We start from the raw sequence: 18,010 nt of genomic DNA on the forward strand, positions 1-18,010 counted from the left end.
AAAAATTCCCATTCAAGTTTGAAGACCTGGACCTTTAAAGAATCATACTAGATTTTAAAGATCTCATAATATCAAGAACATCTTTCACTCAGTAAAGAACACTGTCAGATTCCTTAATGTTAGTGATAAGCAGCAACTGTTCCCTTGATTTATGGAGTAATTGTCTATAAAGACCAACAGTACTGTGGTAGTATGCTAAGAAAGGTGGATATCCCTGGTGGAGTGACAAGAAATCTATCTGGGAAGCGTTAGCAATATTAGGAATAGCAAGCTGTGTAGTAGATTATAGTCAGAGAGAGTATGATTACAGTTAGAGAAAGAGAGAGTTGTATCTGATGAAACAAAATTTCTTTACTCTCTTATTAAGATCTTATTGTCATCATGTTGCTCTTTCCCTGGGATGCTTTTTAAAAAACTCAAAGCTTAGATGCTTCTGATGCTTTTAAGTAAAGGCTTTTGTAGTAGCCGACATTTGCCATTCGTGCTTTACTTGAAAGGGAGTGTAAAGGCAGCGAGCTACCATGTTACTTCATGGTTCTGATTTCTGTGATACTTGATTAAGTAAAATCTCAACATGACAAAGACTGAGACGGTAAAGCAGAAGTGCTAGTCATGAAAGGAACACTAAGATGCAGGGAGAGAGATGACAGGAACAAATATTTCAGCAGATGCTCTTAGGAGTTTAGTTTCTTCTGCTTCCAGAAATCTTTATGATATTGTCTCTTTCTGAATTCTCCCCTAAACTGGGAATGAGACATTACAGTTACTCTTCATTCAGTTATCTGGAGCTGTGTATAGCTATTTGTTCGCTGTCTGTACCCCAAATGTACATTTTCCTTCAGAAAACACGAAGAACATTGCAAGGAGAATCCCACTATTGTTTAGCAGCATCTCAGGGAATTTGCGTCTCTAATGCACCAGCCTTTTCTTTTGTCATCCTAGAAGGACAGCACTCCCATCCAATGCAACCTGGCCACCTCTCAGCTTCTAACTACTTTGCTGTTAGAAGCTTGGTTTCTAGCCACTCTTGTGTTGCCATTTGTCTGTGATCCTGAAAGGGTCGCAATGCTTTTTTTTTTTTTTTTTTTTTTTTTTTTTTTTGCTTCTACCTGATACTTTCTGTCATACTCCTTTCTCAAGATACTTAAACTGTTAGCCCAGACTTAAACTTAAGCTGTTCCAGTTTGTGGTTTTTGGCAGATTCCAATGAGAAGGAGAAGTGGAGTATGTGTATGCTAATCTTGTGACACTTTTTTTTTTTTTTTTTTTTTTGGGGGGGGGGTATTATTTTAAGTTGAATTATTCTGGTTCTCAAGAAAGGTTTCAACATATGTTCCAGATGGCTCAGGTTTATTTGGAATATATTTTTGATGGCATGAAAGGCAGAAGGATGGAAATATGATAAATAGTAAAAGTTGGTGTTGTAGAAAAATATAAAACATATCTGCCAGATACAGTATCTTTTCATTAGACCAATTGAATAGCACTATAATTGTTAATAATTCCTGATTCCTACTGGTAGTTTTTGAAGTTGGGCATACTTGTAGCATAGAGAAAATAACTTAATTCCTTGTTCTGCAATTGGAGAAACTGAGGAAAAGGAAATTTTGCTTGAAGTCACCCACAGATCAACAGTGGAACTGGAAATGAAGCAATTCAACATACTTTTAGATTAAGGAAAGCTCCAGGGAGCACAGATCTGTCTGCTTTTCTCTTGTAAGCCATGGCATAGAAGCCAGGTTTGGCATAGTAATGGGAAGAATATTGTTATTGCCTGTTGACTCCCAACTAGCAGATCTAACTTGACTTCATCTGCCCAAGTGTTTGTGAATTAGTACGTATGGAGATGTCGTAGCACAGCCAGATATGGCTGCGGCAGTGGGCATGAGGCAGGCAGTTTAATGGTGTGCTGTATTTTTTCCTAACTGCCCTGTGATTATGACATAGTACGATCCCAGTGGATCTAAGATGACATTTTTAGTGGCTGTCCTCATTTACTGGAATATAGGAAAGAACTCACTAAACACTAACGGAGAGAAAAAAAAATGTCTCTGGTCATAGCCTTCTTTCCAGCTTGGCATAAGGCACAACAGACATATATTGTCAGCATCAGAGTATGCTTTCCTTACCTCCTGCCTTCTAGGTACTCCAACCATCTCAGATAAGCTGCAGGCTGTAGTGACAAAAGGGGATGGTATCTAAGGGGGGAGAAGAAGGAAGGAAGAGGAAGCTGTGATAGGTGCCATTCCTTACCAGTTTCTGTTGTTTGTTCTCTGAAACATGTTTATGTGTCAGCTGTGTTTGTTCAGCCCAAGTTAGATTGGGAAAGCTGTAGAAGAAGTAAAACTATTTGCTACACCTAATTTTACAATTTCAGTTTGAATGAAACTATCTTGACTTTCAAATGTGTCTCGTAAATTACACTATGTAATTCTTGATGTTAAAAATCCAGCGGAAAGAAGATTTATTAAGAAAACAGATGCTGATGACATTTCAATATTAGAGTATTTCTGTCATTGTTAAGGAAGATTAGTAATTTATGGCATTTACTATCAAAAGGCGGATCAATATAGATATAAATGTGTTCTGCACATCAGATTTTATATTACGCACATGATAATTGACTACTTTGTCATAAATTCAATCCTTCATCCTGGTATCGGGTTGTAGCAGAAGGAACAGTAAAATGCATGTTGTTTATCAGGGAATTCTTGTTTGAGGCAAGAGACGTATTTAACCTATTATATACCGTCAGTGTCAACTTTTACTTTTTCCAAAGGGGCAACTGCATATAGTTCTGTAGCTAAGATTGTTTGCATCCTATATGTCTTGCTGAATTAGGACTGAAAACAGAAATGCTGTTGGCAAAGCTACCACAGTGGGGGTTTTTTGTTTGTTTTTTTGTTTTTTTGCAAACAGTAGTCACCTGCGACAGTGGTTAATAGGCAGGCCTGGAAATGGGAAGCAGGGAAGCTTCAGGGAAGCAGACAAATCTTTGGATCGTTATTACAAATGTGGTGCCTTGTGAACTGCCTTTTCCTCTCCACCGTTGTGCTGCATGTGACGAACCACTGTCTACCACAGCTCCATGTAACACAGAGGCATGGAAGAACAGAGTAGTGGATATTGCATGTCAACACAAAGAAACAGAGCATTTTAATCAGTTAGAAATGATCTCAGAGAGAGAATATTCTTCCTTCCTTGATCTTTTACCATTCCTTTAAATGTGATGACATTTGTTCAGGGTATTACTGACTCGATCAGAAAATTTCTTATGAGTACAATGCAGATAAAAGAGAGCTGCAGTTCAATTTTTTTCCATAAAGGATTAAGCATCTCAGAAGAGACTGATTTGTGATATAATGCACTATTGTAGTGATAAGTGAATGCTAAACTATTCCTGAACACTCATTTTTTTTAAGAAAGTAAATAACTTAGGGCTTTACAGTCCATGACAAATGCAAAATTTGATGAACAGCACTGAGGAATGGAGTCTGTTGTATACATAGGTAAGAACATGCTTCATCACAACAATATGCCATTGTTTATGCCTGCATAAATAGGGGTGGAGGTCCCTGAGGGCTAGGCATCATTGTTTGAACACAGAATGATGGGCTGTGCATTTTCTCTAAGAGGACAGCTATGAACAGGTATTAAAAAACAGCTATCAAGGCCAAATATACTGTCAAAGCTTAAGGAAAAAACAATAATATGATACCAGTCAGCATGCAAAACTGCTGCTTAAATGCTCAACAGTTATCAAAGACAGGCTAGCTCTGATGATAGTTTTGTTTTGTCTTACTTTGTCCACCAGGAACTGTGCCTGATACTCTATTTCATTCATGGAGGGGTCCTTAGAAGCAAAAAAAATGTGGTCATTTTCTCTACTGACTTAGCTCTCATCTAATTGTGCTACCTTTGTCCTGGAGAGACCCCAACAAAACAATAACCACTTTGATTAGAATTTTATTTTCTAAAAATTGAGTTTGATACAGTTCTACTGAACCTATTTTATAGTGAAACATCTTAGCAGGAGTTAGGAAATTCTGTAGTGTGAGGGGAACAAATACTGCCAGTATGCTGGTCTTTCAGGCTCAGTAGTAGATATATTTGCAGTTCTTTTTATAATGCCAAGGCAAAGAAATATGTAGCCTGAATGTGGAGGGTGGAAATGGGAAATAAAAAAGACTCACTCTTTTCCTTCCAATTGCCACTGGAAAAAGCAAATTCCTGAATCACTACCCCACCACACCCCAATTTGTGAAAAGTGGCATTGAAGTGAGTTGGCAAAGTGCCTTCAAATGGATAGAAGCAAACTTGCACTTCACATTTTATGCATTGAAGGTGAATCTACATCATGAATGATTTCTTTAGAAAAAACTTTGAATTTGCCTTTTTTCTTAAACAACGGGCACAAATTCATAAAGGAAGAAAATACATTGAGAAGAAAGTGAGAAATTTCTATCTTAGTATCTCTGAGATAAATTGGTTAGTTCAGAAAACCTTTGTACCAGTCAAATGATTGGAAAGTTTCAGACCTAATATACCTGTGTTATGTGATCTTACGTGTTTTCTAAGCAGAAGGGCAACCCACTGGGGTCATGCTCTTGATTACAATAATCTTCCCCCGTGGAACAGCCTTGTGATAGAAGTAGCAGGGAAATTTTGAGGAAGAATAGAAAAATTTCACAACCTAGAGACCATCATCTGCCCTGCCTCAGGTTAGAGAGAGGATCAAGAAAATGTGACATCATTCTCTCAGCTTTTCCTTGTGGGAAATCTCTCTAGATACCTCACTGAAGAGTTATCTCTGCTTTCAGGGCAATCTGATAATTCATTGTTTTGTGGTTTTGGGAGGAGAGGGATTCTGCCCCTCAGGAAGACCTCAAGTCCTGTTCAAGACCCTGGATTGGACTAGATGATCTCCAGAGGTCCCTTCCAACCTCAACCCTTCTGTGATTCTGTGAAAACTCTCCTTTTTGGTGAGAAGCTTGTAGAGGGCAGGGCATGGCAAGTGTAGAGCTGCTGGAGGAAGGGATGGTGGGAGAGAGCACTGTGGTGAGCCTGGACCTGACAGAGAGGGACCAGAGCAGTGGCAGTGAGCAGTTTGTTACCATTTTTTGAACAGATTGGAGACTTTCTCTGTCTAGCCCAGATGCTGTGGACTCCCTAGTTTAATATTGTGTGTGATACACAGTTGTTATTTCTTCCAGTTAATAAGCTATACTCCTTCTGTGCATGCAGATGATGAGTAGTGACTCGATGTCTGGTTGGATGTTCAATTTATGAAACAAAATAGATTCCAAGAGTTCATTGCCAGTAGATCAACGATTGTCAGAAAATCTAACAGTCTTAAAATTAAACAATTGAAGAAAACAAAATGCTGGAGGTGAATTATAATGTACCTAAGCTATAAGAGTTGGAGTGGCTTGCTTTATTTATTTTTAAAGAAAGTGTTTGTGGCCAAAAGGTTCATAATGGATCTGATGAAAGAGAATTTCTAAAAGAAATATTGCTGCTGCTCAACTTAGGTTTGGCTGCAATAATGAATTACATTAGTAATTGTTTTCTGTTTCTGAACACACAGGAGATTTAGACCACCATTGCGGTTCTTATGAAATCTTTTTCTTTTCATTTATTCATTAGTAAATATTAGCTCATGAATGCTGATAAATAGCTCCTCTTTCAGTCATCTGATTTGCTGCTTGCAAAATGGCAGTTTACATTGTTGAGACATAGCATTTCCAACAATGTTATCATCCAAGTGCAAGCAGCCAGTGAAATTTTAGAGGCTGTCTCAGACAGGCCTGTGTGTATGGAAGTCTGTTCCTATTTCCTTCTAATAAATGCCTCATCTTTGCCTGTAATTGTGACAGAATGGAAATGGTGCTTAGGAGCTTAGCTGTGAGACTGCAGCAAATGGCTGCAACCTATGTTTAATGTAGTGACACTAATGAATTCTGAGAATTAATTTTCAGCTAAGAAAGCACGATGAAAGATACTAGAATTTCAAATTAGTCATTGGATTGACTTTCATCAAGGCCAACATGTAAAATGTTTGTTTCCTTTTCATTCTCTGCTTGCTTAGCGTTCACATTTTAGATCCAAAAAATAACAGACCAAATAGGACCATATTTTCATCGTACCTCATGTAGTAGATCTTTTAGTCAAACTGATAAGTGCAAGACAAGCTCATAACTTAAGTTATTTTTACATATTTTCTGTAGGCCGAACAATTTGGCTTAATTTGCAGGTGCACTACATTTGTTATTTTTATATATAATTACAGCATAGTTGATGTTTGACTGTCTATTTTAACTGTCCAAGTTGGTCTTAAATGAGTGTTTAGGTGAGCATCTGAAGATATTTTAGTTTTCTCCTTTCCTCATCCTTCAGTGACGTAACGTTGCAGTATCTTTTTACTTGCACAACATATTTTAATTTGTTTGCCACAATGAGTACTTTCTAGTAAGTGACATTACAAGCACTATCTTGCTACTCTACTCTTCTTCTTTTAAATATTATATCACTGGATTTCAAAGACATATGTTACTGCTTCTTCATATTTTGTTTTGTTCTTTTCCCCTGGACTTTATGTTTAATACATCTCTTCCTGGAATATGCTGGTTTGGTATGGCAGTTTTGGGCTCAGATATCCTTACTGTTTATTTTTTCACATACTATTTTCCTATTTCAAACTGCAGAAAAAAAAAAAAAAAAACTGTAACAGTTCCCACCTCCATGCAGGCTTTAGCACCTTAACAGGAAGTGAATCTCCACTGAAAATCAATAAAGTCAGCTTTGATTGGGTGAGCGTGCTCTCCTGCTGCTCTGCCTGGGTTGAACATTGATACTCTATATTAAATTTGCTTTTGCCGAAGAACAATATAGTGTCAGCACTGCTCCCAATGTAAAAGATGATACCTTACTGAACATCTGAAGTGATACTGGCAGCCTGATACTTCCTTTCTTCACTAGCACATGGGTAGTAGTCCAAGAGTTGTTGTTTTACACGTAATAAGTTAGCTAAGAACAGCAGCATGCATTCAATGTGGAATTAAGAGCAGAACAGTTCAGTTGAAGTGGCCATGTGTACAAGCAGAGTATTCCTCAGAATACTTGCCTAGATTCAGAAGAAATAGGACAAAGGAGTATGTACCAAAAGAAGAAACATAAGGACTACATTTCTAGTACCACATGACAGAGCTCTCCATCCTGCACTCAGTCTCAGAAGACCTGCTGATACACCAAACTGATGTTGAATGTCTAAATGTATGCTGAGCCCAGAGACAGTTAGTTAAGTATTACGACTAAACTAGGAGCTGGTGAGTGGCCCTGAGACGTAACAAGGAGGAATTTCTGTAACTGACTGTGCCAACACTTCTGTTTTGTTTCAGGGCAAAAAAGATAGTGTGAATCACTGGGATTCCCTATGATCTGCTTTATCTTTCTGCTGCTGTGTTCCTAATGTGCTAGGATATTGCTATTTAATTGGATGGATTAAACTAACTTCAGTGGAGATTTACATTTCTCTGTCAGTCTCATCCCTGAAATGGAGTAGACATGCTCACACAAGAAGCTGCAGATGGGAATTTAAGAAGCTGTTCCTGACTCTTTCTCAGTTGTTAGTTGCTGGCTCTCTTCTGTGTTATGGCATCTGACTACCTATCTGAAATGGCTCAGTTCTTCAGGTACAGGTAAAAACTTGGCATGATAGCAGTTAGACTCTTTAGCTAGGAACTGAGAGTTTGATCACAGAACAGTGTGGATGTCTTGTGTATCATTAGCTTTATTGTCTAAACACAGAATCACAGAATGGGTAAAGTTGGAAGGGACCTCTGGAGATCATCTAGTACAACCTCCCTGCTCAAGTAGGGTCACCTAAAGCATATTAGACAGGGTTGCATCCAGGCAGGCTTTGAATATCTCCAGAGAAGGAGACTCCACAACCTCTCTGGGCAACCTGTTCCAGTGCTCTGTCACTCTCACAGTGAAGAAATTCCTCTTCCTCACATTCAGGTGGAACTTCCTGTGCTTCAGTTTCTGCCCGTTGCCTCTTGTCCTGTCACATGGGACAACTGAAAAGAGTTTGTGCCCATCCCTTTGACAGCCTCCCTTCAGATATTTATACACATAGATGAGATCCCCTCTCAGTCTTCTCTTCCCCAGGCTGAAGAGGCCCAGCTCTCGCAGCCGTTCCTCACAGGGCAGGTGCTGCAGCTCTCTGATCATCCTCATAGCCCTACGCTGGACTCTCTGCAGTAGCTCCGTGTCTCTCTTGTACTGGGGAGCCCAGAACTGGACACATACTTGAGATGTGGCCTCACCAGGGCTGAGTAGAGTGACAGCATCCCCTCCCTCGACCTGCTGGCAACACTCTTCCTAATGCACCCCAGGATACCATTGGCTTTCTTGGCCACCAGGGCACATTGCTGGCTTATGGTCAGCTTGTTCACCAAGACTCCCAGGTCCTTCTCTGCAGAGCTGCTCTCCAGCAGGTCAGCCCGCAGCCTGTTCTGGTGCCTGGGGTTATTTCTCCCTACGTGCAGGACTCTGCACTTGCCCTTGTTGAACTTCATGAGGTTCCTCTCCGCCCAGCTCTCCAGCCTGTCCAGGTCTCTCTGCATGGCAGCACAGCCCTCAGGTGTATCAGCCACTCCTCCCAGCTTGGCATCATCAGCAAACTTGCTGAGGAGGCACTCTGTCCCCTCATCCAGGTCATAGATGGAAGAAAAGTTGAACAGGATGGGACCCAGTCCTGAGCCCTGGGGGACGCCGCTAGCCACAGGCCTCCAGCTAGACTCCACGCCACTGATGACGACCCTCTGAGCTCTGCCTTTCAGCCAGTTCTCAATCCACCTCACTGTCCGCTCGTCTAACCCACACTTGCTGAGCTTATGTAGGAGGATGTTGTGGGAGAGAGTGTCAAAAGCCTTGCTGAAGTCAAGGCACGTACACCACGTCCACTGCTCTCCCCTCATCTACCCAGCCAGTCATTCCATCAGAGAAGGCGATCAGATTGGTTAAGCAAGACTTCCCCTTGGTGAATCCATGCTGGCTACTCCTGATCACCTTCTTTTCCTCCATATGCTTGGGGAGATGACATCCAGAATGAGGTGTTCCATCACCTTTCCAGGGATGGAGGTGAGGCTGACTGGCCTATAGCTGCCTAGGCCCTCCTCCTTGCCCTTTTTGAAGCCTGGAGTGATACTGGCTTTCTTCCAGTCCTCAGCACCTCTCCAGTTCTCCAGGACCTTTCAAAGATGATGGAGAGCGGCCTGGCAACAACATCCACCAGCTCCCTCAGTACCTGTGGGTGCATCCCATTCGGGCCCATGATTTGTGGATGTCTGGCCTGCCCAGAAGATCTCTAATCCTATCCTCCTCAACCCCTCAACCAGCAGAAAGTCTTCTTTTCTCCAGACTTCCTCCCTCACATCCAGGCTGCAGGATTCCTGGGGGCTGCCCTTAGCAGTGAAGACGGAAGCAAAGGCGGCGTTCAGTAATTCTGCCTTCTCTGCATCCCTTGTCACCAGGGCCCCCGCCCGATTCAGTAGCGGGCCCACATTTTCCCTAGTCCTCCTCTTGCTGCTGATGTATATGAAGAATCTCTTCTTGTTGTCCTTGACATCCCTTGCCAGACTTATCTCCAACTGGGCCTTAGCCTTCCTTGCTGCATCTCTGCATACTTTGACAGCATTCCTATAATCCTCCCAAGTAGCCTGTCCCCTCTTCCACATTCTGTGTACTTTCTTCTTCTGTCTGAATTTGGCCAAGAGCTCCTTGCTCACCCATGCAGGTCTCCTGCCCCCTTTGCTGCACTTCTTTGTCCTTGGGATGCACCCCTCTGAGCTTGGAGGAAGTGATGCTTGAATACTACTAGCCAGCTCTATTCATGAAGTTTTACTTGCGTGTCACTTGTGTTTCAACTGAACTCCTAAATGACAGGTTCACAGGCTGAGAAGATACCTTATTGCCTGAGAAGAAACGATACTTATGGATGAAATGATACATAAACTGCTTCAGGAGTTGCAAAGCTGAGGAGAAGCATGCAGGGGAAGTGAATAAACAGCGGGGGATTGGCAAGAGTAAGCAGCAGAAGGGAATCCTCAGGCAGCCTTCTCCCTGAGAAAACTTAACTGTGGCTGTTAAAATACAGGCTAGTCCCAAACAGCTTGCATTTCAGCCCATAGTGGAGAAGCCAGAAGAATGTTTTCCCTAAAAAGTGATCCTTCCTTTTCTTCTTGTCAGATTTTCTCCATGACATCAGAATGCTGGACATCTCAGAGTTTCACCTATACAACATCTATGTATAAAAATATATCTGTTGCAACTTCTGGATCTTGTCAATAGAGTATCTTTGGTGGTTCACTAGTCCTCCAAATTGATTTTAATATTTACATACCACAGGATAAAAGATTTTCATGTGATTAGCACTTTAGGTAGACACTGGCTATACTGTGTGGAACTGTCATTTCTTGTAGAGATTCCATTCAAAACCTTATGTTTTTATGATCTAAAAAATAGCTGGCATGACACATCTTCATTTGGATTCAATTACATTACTATACTATCCCAAATGTATTCAAATGTAAGAGAAATAGTTATATATTAACAATATAGCATGCACAATATAGATTTGTAATTACTATTAAAGTGGTAAAAATCATGTGTTATAAGCTTTTCAGAATGAAATCTCCTCTTGAGACACTTGCCGTTTGTATACTGCAGAGGTTTTTATTTTTTTCCTCTCCCTTTCAGATTAATGGATTGATGGTCTCTCTCCTTTTACATGCTTTTTTTTTTTTTTTTTTTTTTTTAAAGGAACATAAATACAACCATGATTGGCATGGATCATAATGTCTGTGTGGGTGTACTGACTTTTTAAAAACATGGATAACGAAACAAAAAGAGAGGAGGCTCAGAATCTGCTAAAGGCTAATGATGAATTTCTTTTCATTGGAGGGCAGGAGTGGTATTTATAGCCTTTCGCTCACAGCAGTGCAGGTTCTGTTAGTTTAGTTTTTCTGTCAGAAGGCTCTAGTTCTAACTGATAGCAAAATTCACCGTAATAGTTATAAAACCAACAGCACATTTTACCGACAGTCCTTTCTGGATGTGATGTAGCAAGAAGAGGCTGGGAAAATGGTTTTCAAGAACCTAAAGTATTAAAGTTATGTCCAAAGGCATCGCAGGATCATTTTAAGACCAGACTATAGCCTTCAGTTAAGTATTAGAGGTGAGCCTGAGCTTTAATTGTTGCTGTAATTTTTGAAATAAATGAATGTATATGATACTTCAGATATAATTTGAAGTTTGCAAGTTGCTATTGATACTGCCAGTACATCAGTTACTCTAAAAGACAGTGAAGTTTTACTCAACTTTGAGATAAAAGGATAATCTTGTTTTGTGATATGTCTCCCATCTTTAGGAAGTCCTCTATGTATGTGCACACAACTGCTGTGTCACTTAATATCAGTAAATACGAAATGTGATTGTGAAATATGCTAATATGAATGCTTCTCATCATATATATACTCATGTTGGGCTGTAAAATGAAGGGAGGTGTATACTGAATTGCACCTTTTCTTTTTCACATTCTTAAATGTCAATATTATTCTCTGAGTAAGATAAAATAATTTAATATAAGGAGGAATTGGAGGACACTCTAAAGAGTTTTGATCCCATTAAATCACTTCTTTATTTGGACTGTATTATTTCTGCTTTATTGTACAGAAAATAATTATACTTTAATCTTGTTTTCCTCAATTTTAAATCTTGATCATATAAGTTAGCCTGACACTTTATTTTAGGCTAATAAATAGGATGTATCTCTTTGTTCATTATTAGATCACCTGTTCCAATTGCAGACAAAACTTTGTTACCTTGGCAAGCATTTAAATCTGACTCATTTAGTTCTGTTCCTGTCTAAATTATGTGGGCTTGCAGAGTTTTCTGTGATTCTTATACTGCCACTTATCATCACAGTATATAAGAACTAGCTGAAATATTCATATTAAAACAGAACAAAGCTGTTTCAAATTGCTCTAGCTAGTGCTGGATCACAGATTTCACTTGTGTTTTTCATTAGGCTGTATCTTACAGTTCTTGTTCAAAATGCTCATTGGAGAATCACTGGAAAATTAGAGTGGATGACATACTGCCTGTTGGTCTTAGGCTATGGTTAATGTGTATTATCTGTACAGCAGTTAGAAGATAAAATGTCATTTTTTATAGTAAACTAGTTCGAGTTTAAAAAAAATTTTGAAATAAGTTGACTGGGCTCAAATTCGTAAACTTTATACTAATATATTTGTAGAGTGAATTCACTTAGTTAAGTACCTTGTGCCAGATTTATTGCACTGGAAAAGTAGGTGTAGTCTCTTTGCATACTCGGGGAACTCAAAAAAGAAAAAGAAACACCTGTACAATAATAACCGTACAGTAAGCTAGCTCAAATCATGCCATAATGAAATAACATCATTGCTATGAGACTACTCTTTCTCTGTCATAGGTGTCTTATTAAGGATTTTGAAAAGCGTCCCTCAGTCACTCACCTTTTGGAACATCCGTTTATTAAACAAGTACATGGTAAAGATATGTCTCTGCAAAAACAGCTGGCTAAGCTCATTCAAGGACAGCAACAGCTAGGCTCTGTAGCCAAAACAAGGTACTGTACAACATATATTCTTCAGCCTTTCCTTCCTACGCTTACCCTGGAAGCACAATTTGCAATTTGGAATGCACAGATATTTACTATTTCATATGATTATATTGAAGCATTGATTAGCAATTTTATTAGTAGTATGTGCTGCATGCCATGTTGCAAGGAACTCCCACTCATGTCTTTTAAAGTTAATTTGATCAACCATAACACAACCTTCTTCTCCTTCTTTCTCCCGCTGATCTCTATTTCATATATATCACTTCTGGCTTAATCACAAAGATGCTAATAATTCCAGAATGTGCTGTTCTTTGGAAGTACCTTTTTAGTCTTATTGGCAGGACAAGAAACTTTATCCTGTTTTGGTAGCAGACCTTAAAAATGCAACTATGAACAATGAAGTGACTGTTAGAAAAGACTAAGAACACAACACTTTAAAGTTTGCTGCTTGTTTAAATACTACTAGTATCTAATACGTTTTAAGTAAAGTATTAATATAAAGAGGCTATTCAATACTTAAAATAATTGTTTTCTCTGAAGTTTAATAAGAACCGCTGTTTTTCATGCAGCCTAATAATTAATTTCAAAACTACTTAAAAAGTAGTGATTGTTCAAAAGCAGCAGAAGGTATTTTTCATTCTAGAGGCCGATTGTAAATATGTTTTATTCTAGTTTTTGACCAGGGGGTGGCAGAATTTCACTGCTTTGAAAGAGAATTAAATGCAAACGAACATACCTTCGCAAGCCCAGCAATCATTCTGTGATACAGAATATTCTGAGATAGAAATCTTTCTAGTGCAAGATAAGCTCTGGCTCATTATTATAAACAAACACCTACTAATGTTAATGAAGAAAATTAAATGTCATGATTCATAAATCATAACATGTATATATTATATGCCTTAAGATTCTGTAGCTTAAATGCTAAAAGCCCTCTGCAGAATGTGCAAGTTAAATATAGGAACCGCTGTAAGCACGGTTTCAAGGTGAAGAATATTTCTCTGATTTTTTATTTTTATTCTTTTAACTGGAAAAACATACTGAGAATGCTTTCTGTGGATGAAGGAGCTAAAAATGTCCAAGTTACACTGGAAGATTTTGCTGTATCTTGTCTTCTAAGCAGATCTCTCCCATGTAGCACCTCACAGATCAGGTTGTATACTGCTGTGGGTTGGATGGGGAGAAAGGTATCTTGCGTTCTCCCAGTTGTTGTCCATATGGAAAACCTAGACAGAGTGAAATGATCCTTGTGCTGAGGAGCTCTGAAGTGCATTCCTCATGGTATTCCAATAAATTCTTCAGGTATCTGTCTCCGTAATGTGGGGTGAGCAGGAGTCAAGACCAAGCCTACATTTCTTTCCTCAGTCCTTTCTATAAAGTACCTGGGAGTCCAGTGATAGGCAGGCTGCTGTACCCATGCTTATGCATGCCTGGAACAAGGGGAGGGATTTTGTTTCCCAGCATCCCCAGTATGAGTCAGTGCTTATCTAAAGGAGGCTAAATCTCTGTCCATCCTGTCACCACTTAACTTCTCTTACCTACTATTCCTTGCCAAGGGTGATTATTTGCAATGTGCGTACAATATCATCTGCTTGTAGTTTTGAAGAAAACTCTGTTGTAATAGCTTATCTTCCCTCTCTAGTCTAGAGTTCTGTTATTGTCTGTGATTCGGGCCAAGTAGCCCTGAATTACTTTTCTCAGCTCCTTATTTTTCTCAGCTCCTTATCTGACCTTTCAGTCTCTGTTCATGCTCATTCTCTTTGTCCATAAGGCCTTGTTCTCCTTCTAGATCCAGGTTGTTCTTTCTTCTACCTCTGGCACTCCAATAGCTTCTGTTTCTAGTCTCCCTCTTTTCAGCAAGCTTCTTCTCTTTTTCAAGCCATTTATCTGTTCCTCACTAGGTATATTGCTCCCAGAACACTTTTTTTTTCACCACTGAGTTTACCCTTCTGTTTCACTTGGTATTTGAGTCACGGACTCATCAAACAGCCAGACTTTGTCTTCCTTCCGAGTCCTAGGTCAGGTCTGTGGAGCCTTTCGCTTCCGGTTCTGTTGCGGTTTCTCTTATACTCTTAAAGCCTTACTGTCATCAGACACTTTGTCCCAGGGTCTTTCTTTCCTGAACTCTTTATATTGCTCTTGGTCCTCTTTTCTGATTTCTGATTCCTGTAGCCTTTACTACAGTATCCTCAATTGTTCTTGGAAGCAGCAGCCCAGTTTGATCAGAGCTAAGAGTGTGCTCAGAGAAGACAAAAATTTCACCAATGAGATCTACAAAGATTTTTAACTTAATCAAATTTGGACAGACTTTAATGAGATGGCAAAGTCTATGTGCCAAACAAAAGTTTGTTGTAGGAAACATCTCTAAACATTTCCTAAGGTAATCTTTCGTTCTTTATTGACTCAGCATTTGCATGTTCTTTATAGGGTTCTTTTCCCAGTGTGAACCATCCCACTTCTGTCTATTTTGGGCAATTAGTCAAGATCATTGTGCTTGAGAACAAGTCTGCAGGATAGAAATTTAGTTCTGCTGACTTAGAGATGTTATGGGACTGTACTTGCATATGATTCATATTGTTACTCAGCAATCTACTAGACAGAAACTGGGAACAGGCAGGTTGAAGGAAAAGAGGAAGATACTAATTGGTGCTAGATTATTGGTACTGGTTACACTATTTGTCTGCTAGCGTTGTGAGCTAGTCAGGCTCAGGAAGGGGAAGGAATGCATAGTAGGAACAAAAGGGACTGAACCTTTCAGTTAGATTGGTGTGATCCATCTTTTTTAACCATACCTTTACTTGGAAGAAAAGCTCAGAGGAGGTAAGGTATACCATCACTTTGCCCCTGTTAGGTGATACATACATTGAGGCTGTTTTAAACAGCAGTTATTTTTGTGACCTGGCTACACTATATGGAAAGGCTGATTGCAGATTGTGAAGCAGTATGACTTAGTCTAAGCTAAGCATCCAGTCATTTATCCAGTGTTGACAGAATTAGCCTTGCTTTGTATCAGTGAAGTATACTCAGACCTGTTTAAATTTATTCACAGATTAACTTTCTGTTATTGTTAAGATTGTAAGGGTGCTACTGGGGAAAAATGGACTGTACACACCAACATAAGTATCTTCTTTTATATATATATTTAAATAACACATGCAAAATGGGCTAAGCCAGCTGTTGAACACAAGTTCTAGCTAGTGCAGTGAAGGGAGTTTAGAGATATCTCAAAGGCACTTTTCCAGCTTCCAGTTTCCTAAGCAATTTCTGATCAGATTTATTCCTACCAGTCCCACATCCACAGAGTGCACTGGCAGTCAGATCACTGGAGTGACATTTCAGACATACCCATTTATCCTAGAAGTTCTGCATAACCTTATGCTTATCTCAAAGATTTTGGATATATTAGCTGTATCATGGATCTGCTATCGTTTGACTCTCAGTGCAGGCTTACTCAGTTTTATTTAAAATAGCACAGAATCACAGAATGGTTGAGGTTGGAAGGAACCTCTGGAGATCATCTAGTCCAACTCCCCTGCTCAAGCACATTGTCCAGGATTGTGTCCAGATGGCTTCTGAATATCTCCAGAGAGGGAAACTCCACAACCTCTCTGGGCAACCTGTACCAGTGCTCTGTCATCTCACAGTAAAGAAGTTTCTCCCGTGTTCAAATGAAGCTCCCTGTGTTTGAGTTTCTGCCTATAGCCTCTTTTCCTGTCGCTGGACACCACTGAAAAGAGTCTGACCCCATCCTCTTTACACTCTCCTTTTAGTTGCTTATGCACGTTGATAAGATCCCCTCTCAGTTTTCTCCTCTCCAGGCTAAGCAGGCGCAGCTCTTGCAGCTGTTCCTCATAAGAGATGCTCCAGTCCTCTGATCATCTTTGTAGTCCTACGCTGGACTCTTTCCAGTAGTTCCATGTCTCTCTTGTACTGGGGAGCCCAGCACTGGACACATACTTGAGATGTGGCCTCGCCAGGGCTAAGTAGAGTGACAAGATCCCCTCCCTCAACCTACTGGCAATGCTCTTCCTAGTACACCCCAGGATACCATTGGCCTTCTTAGCCACCAGGGCAGCTTGCTGGCTTATGGTCAACTTCTTGTCCACCAAGACTCCCATGTCCTTCTCCACAGAGCTGCTTTCCAGCAGGTCAGCCCCCAGCCTGTCGTGGTGCATGGGGTTTTTCTTCCCTATGTGCAGGACGTTTTGCCGCTTGCCTTTGTTGAACTTCATGAGGTTCCTCTTTGCCCATCTCGCCAACCTGTGGAGGTCTCTCACAGCCCTCAGGTGTATCAGCCACTCCTCCCAGTTTTGTATCACCAGCAAACCTGCTGAGAAGGCACTCCTCTAAAAATATAATTTATGTGTAGCAGACAGTTCAGTGTACTCTGAGGGCACCTACATCAAAACTGTGGATTTATTTTAGTTGCTTTGTGACACTGTGGGGCAAAGATCTGGCCTGAAATGTTAGTGATTTGACCTCAAAGTAAGGGTGCAGTTCCAAAAGTGAGCTCAGCACACAGTCAAGTCTCACTTTCCCCACCCCACATCTTGCTTCACTGGCTCTGAGGCTTGTCTGGCCTCCTGAGGAGCTGACTGAGTTCACTGAACCAGCAGAAAGCCAACTTGGTGAAACCAAAGAAACGAGAGGACTGTTTTTCTCCTGGTTTACTGAGCATAGCTGATTCACTGTGGGGTCACTCAAGTGATGGAGCTAGTTCAAGAGAGGAGGGAAAGCCACAGAGCTGGAAGAGGGGAGCAGAATCCCTTTCTTTGGCAATGAGAGCTACATCACAGCTCAACCTTCTTCTTAAAGCATATTCTGAGACTAATGGAGAGAAATGAAGAGCTGATCTAGCAGTTCACTGCTGCTGATAGGAGAGATTTTGCTTCTTTCTTTCATTTTCCCACAGCTCCCAAGAACAAGCTCACGATGCTGTTTTTATTTTGGCTCCAGTGATTGTCAACACTTCCTGCACTAGAATTTCTAAAACAGCAGAAAAAATAAGCCTGCAGAAGAGGACATGGTGCAGGGAGGGATGCCTCAACTAATACAGCTGTATGGTAGAAGAGGGAATACCTCGCATGACCAGGAGCAATGGATGGGAAGGGGAGAAAGAAGCAAGCTGTTCCCTTTCGGCAGAATCCTCTGGGCTGACCTCAGGAGTTACAGTCTGAAACCTCTCCTCAGTTCAGGTTCTTTCATTCTTTGTTTATAAACTTGTTTGTGTCCAGTATAGCTAGGCTTAACTTCAGCACAGTTCTTCACACTACAAAGCTTTAATGGGCACTTAGCTGTCTTTGCTGAGCTGATAAGAGCCTGCTAACACACACCTCTATTGCTATC

The 18,010-nt window shown here is 40.4% G+C and overlaps 1 protein-coding gene across 3 annotated transcripts in view; it reads left to right on the plus strand.

Moving 5' to 3' along the window:
* Nucleotides 1-18,010, plus strand: part of MYO3B (myosin IIIB) — a 227,663-nt gene that overhangs the window by 86,825 nt on the left and 122,828 nt on the right. For all 3 annotated transcript variants that reach the window (XM_062579044.1, XM_062579042.1, XM_062579043.1), the window contains one exon: nt 12,515-12,670. In XM_062579044.1, the coding sequence (XP_062435028.1) occupies nt 12,515-12,670 (156 nt within the window). The remainder of the gene's footprint in view (nt 1-12,514; nt 12,671-18,010) is intronic.

The sequence above is a fragment of the Rhea pennata genome, chromosome 6, assembly GCF_028389875.1.
Source record: "Rhea pennata isolate bPtePen1 chromosome 6, bPtePen1.pri, whole genome shotgun sequence".
NCBI classification, from domain to species: domain Eukaryota; kingdom Metazoa; phylum Chordata; class Aves; order Rheiformes; family Rheidae; genus Rhea; species Rhea pennata.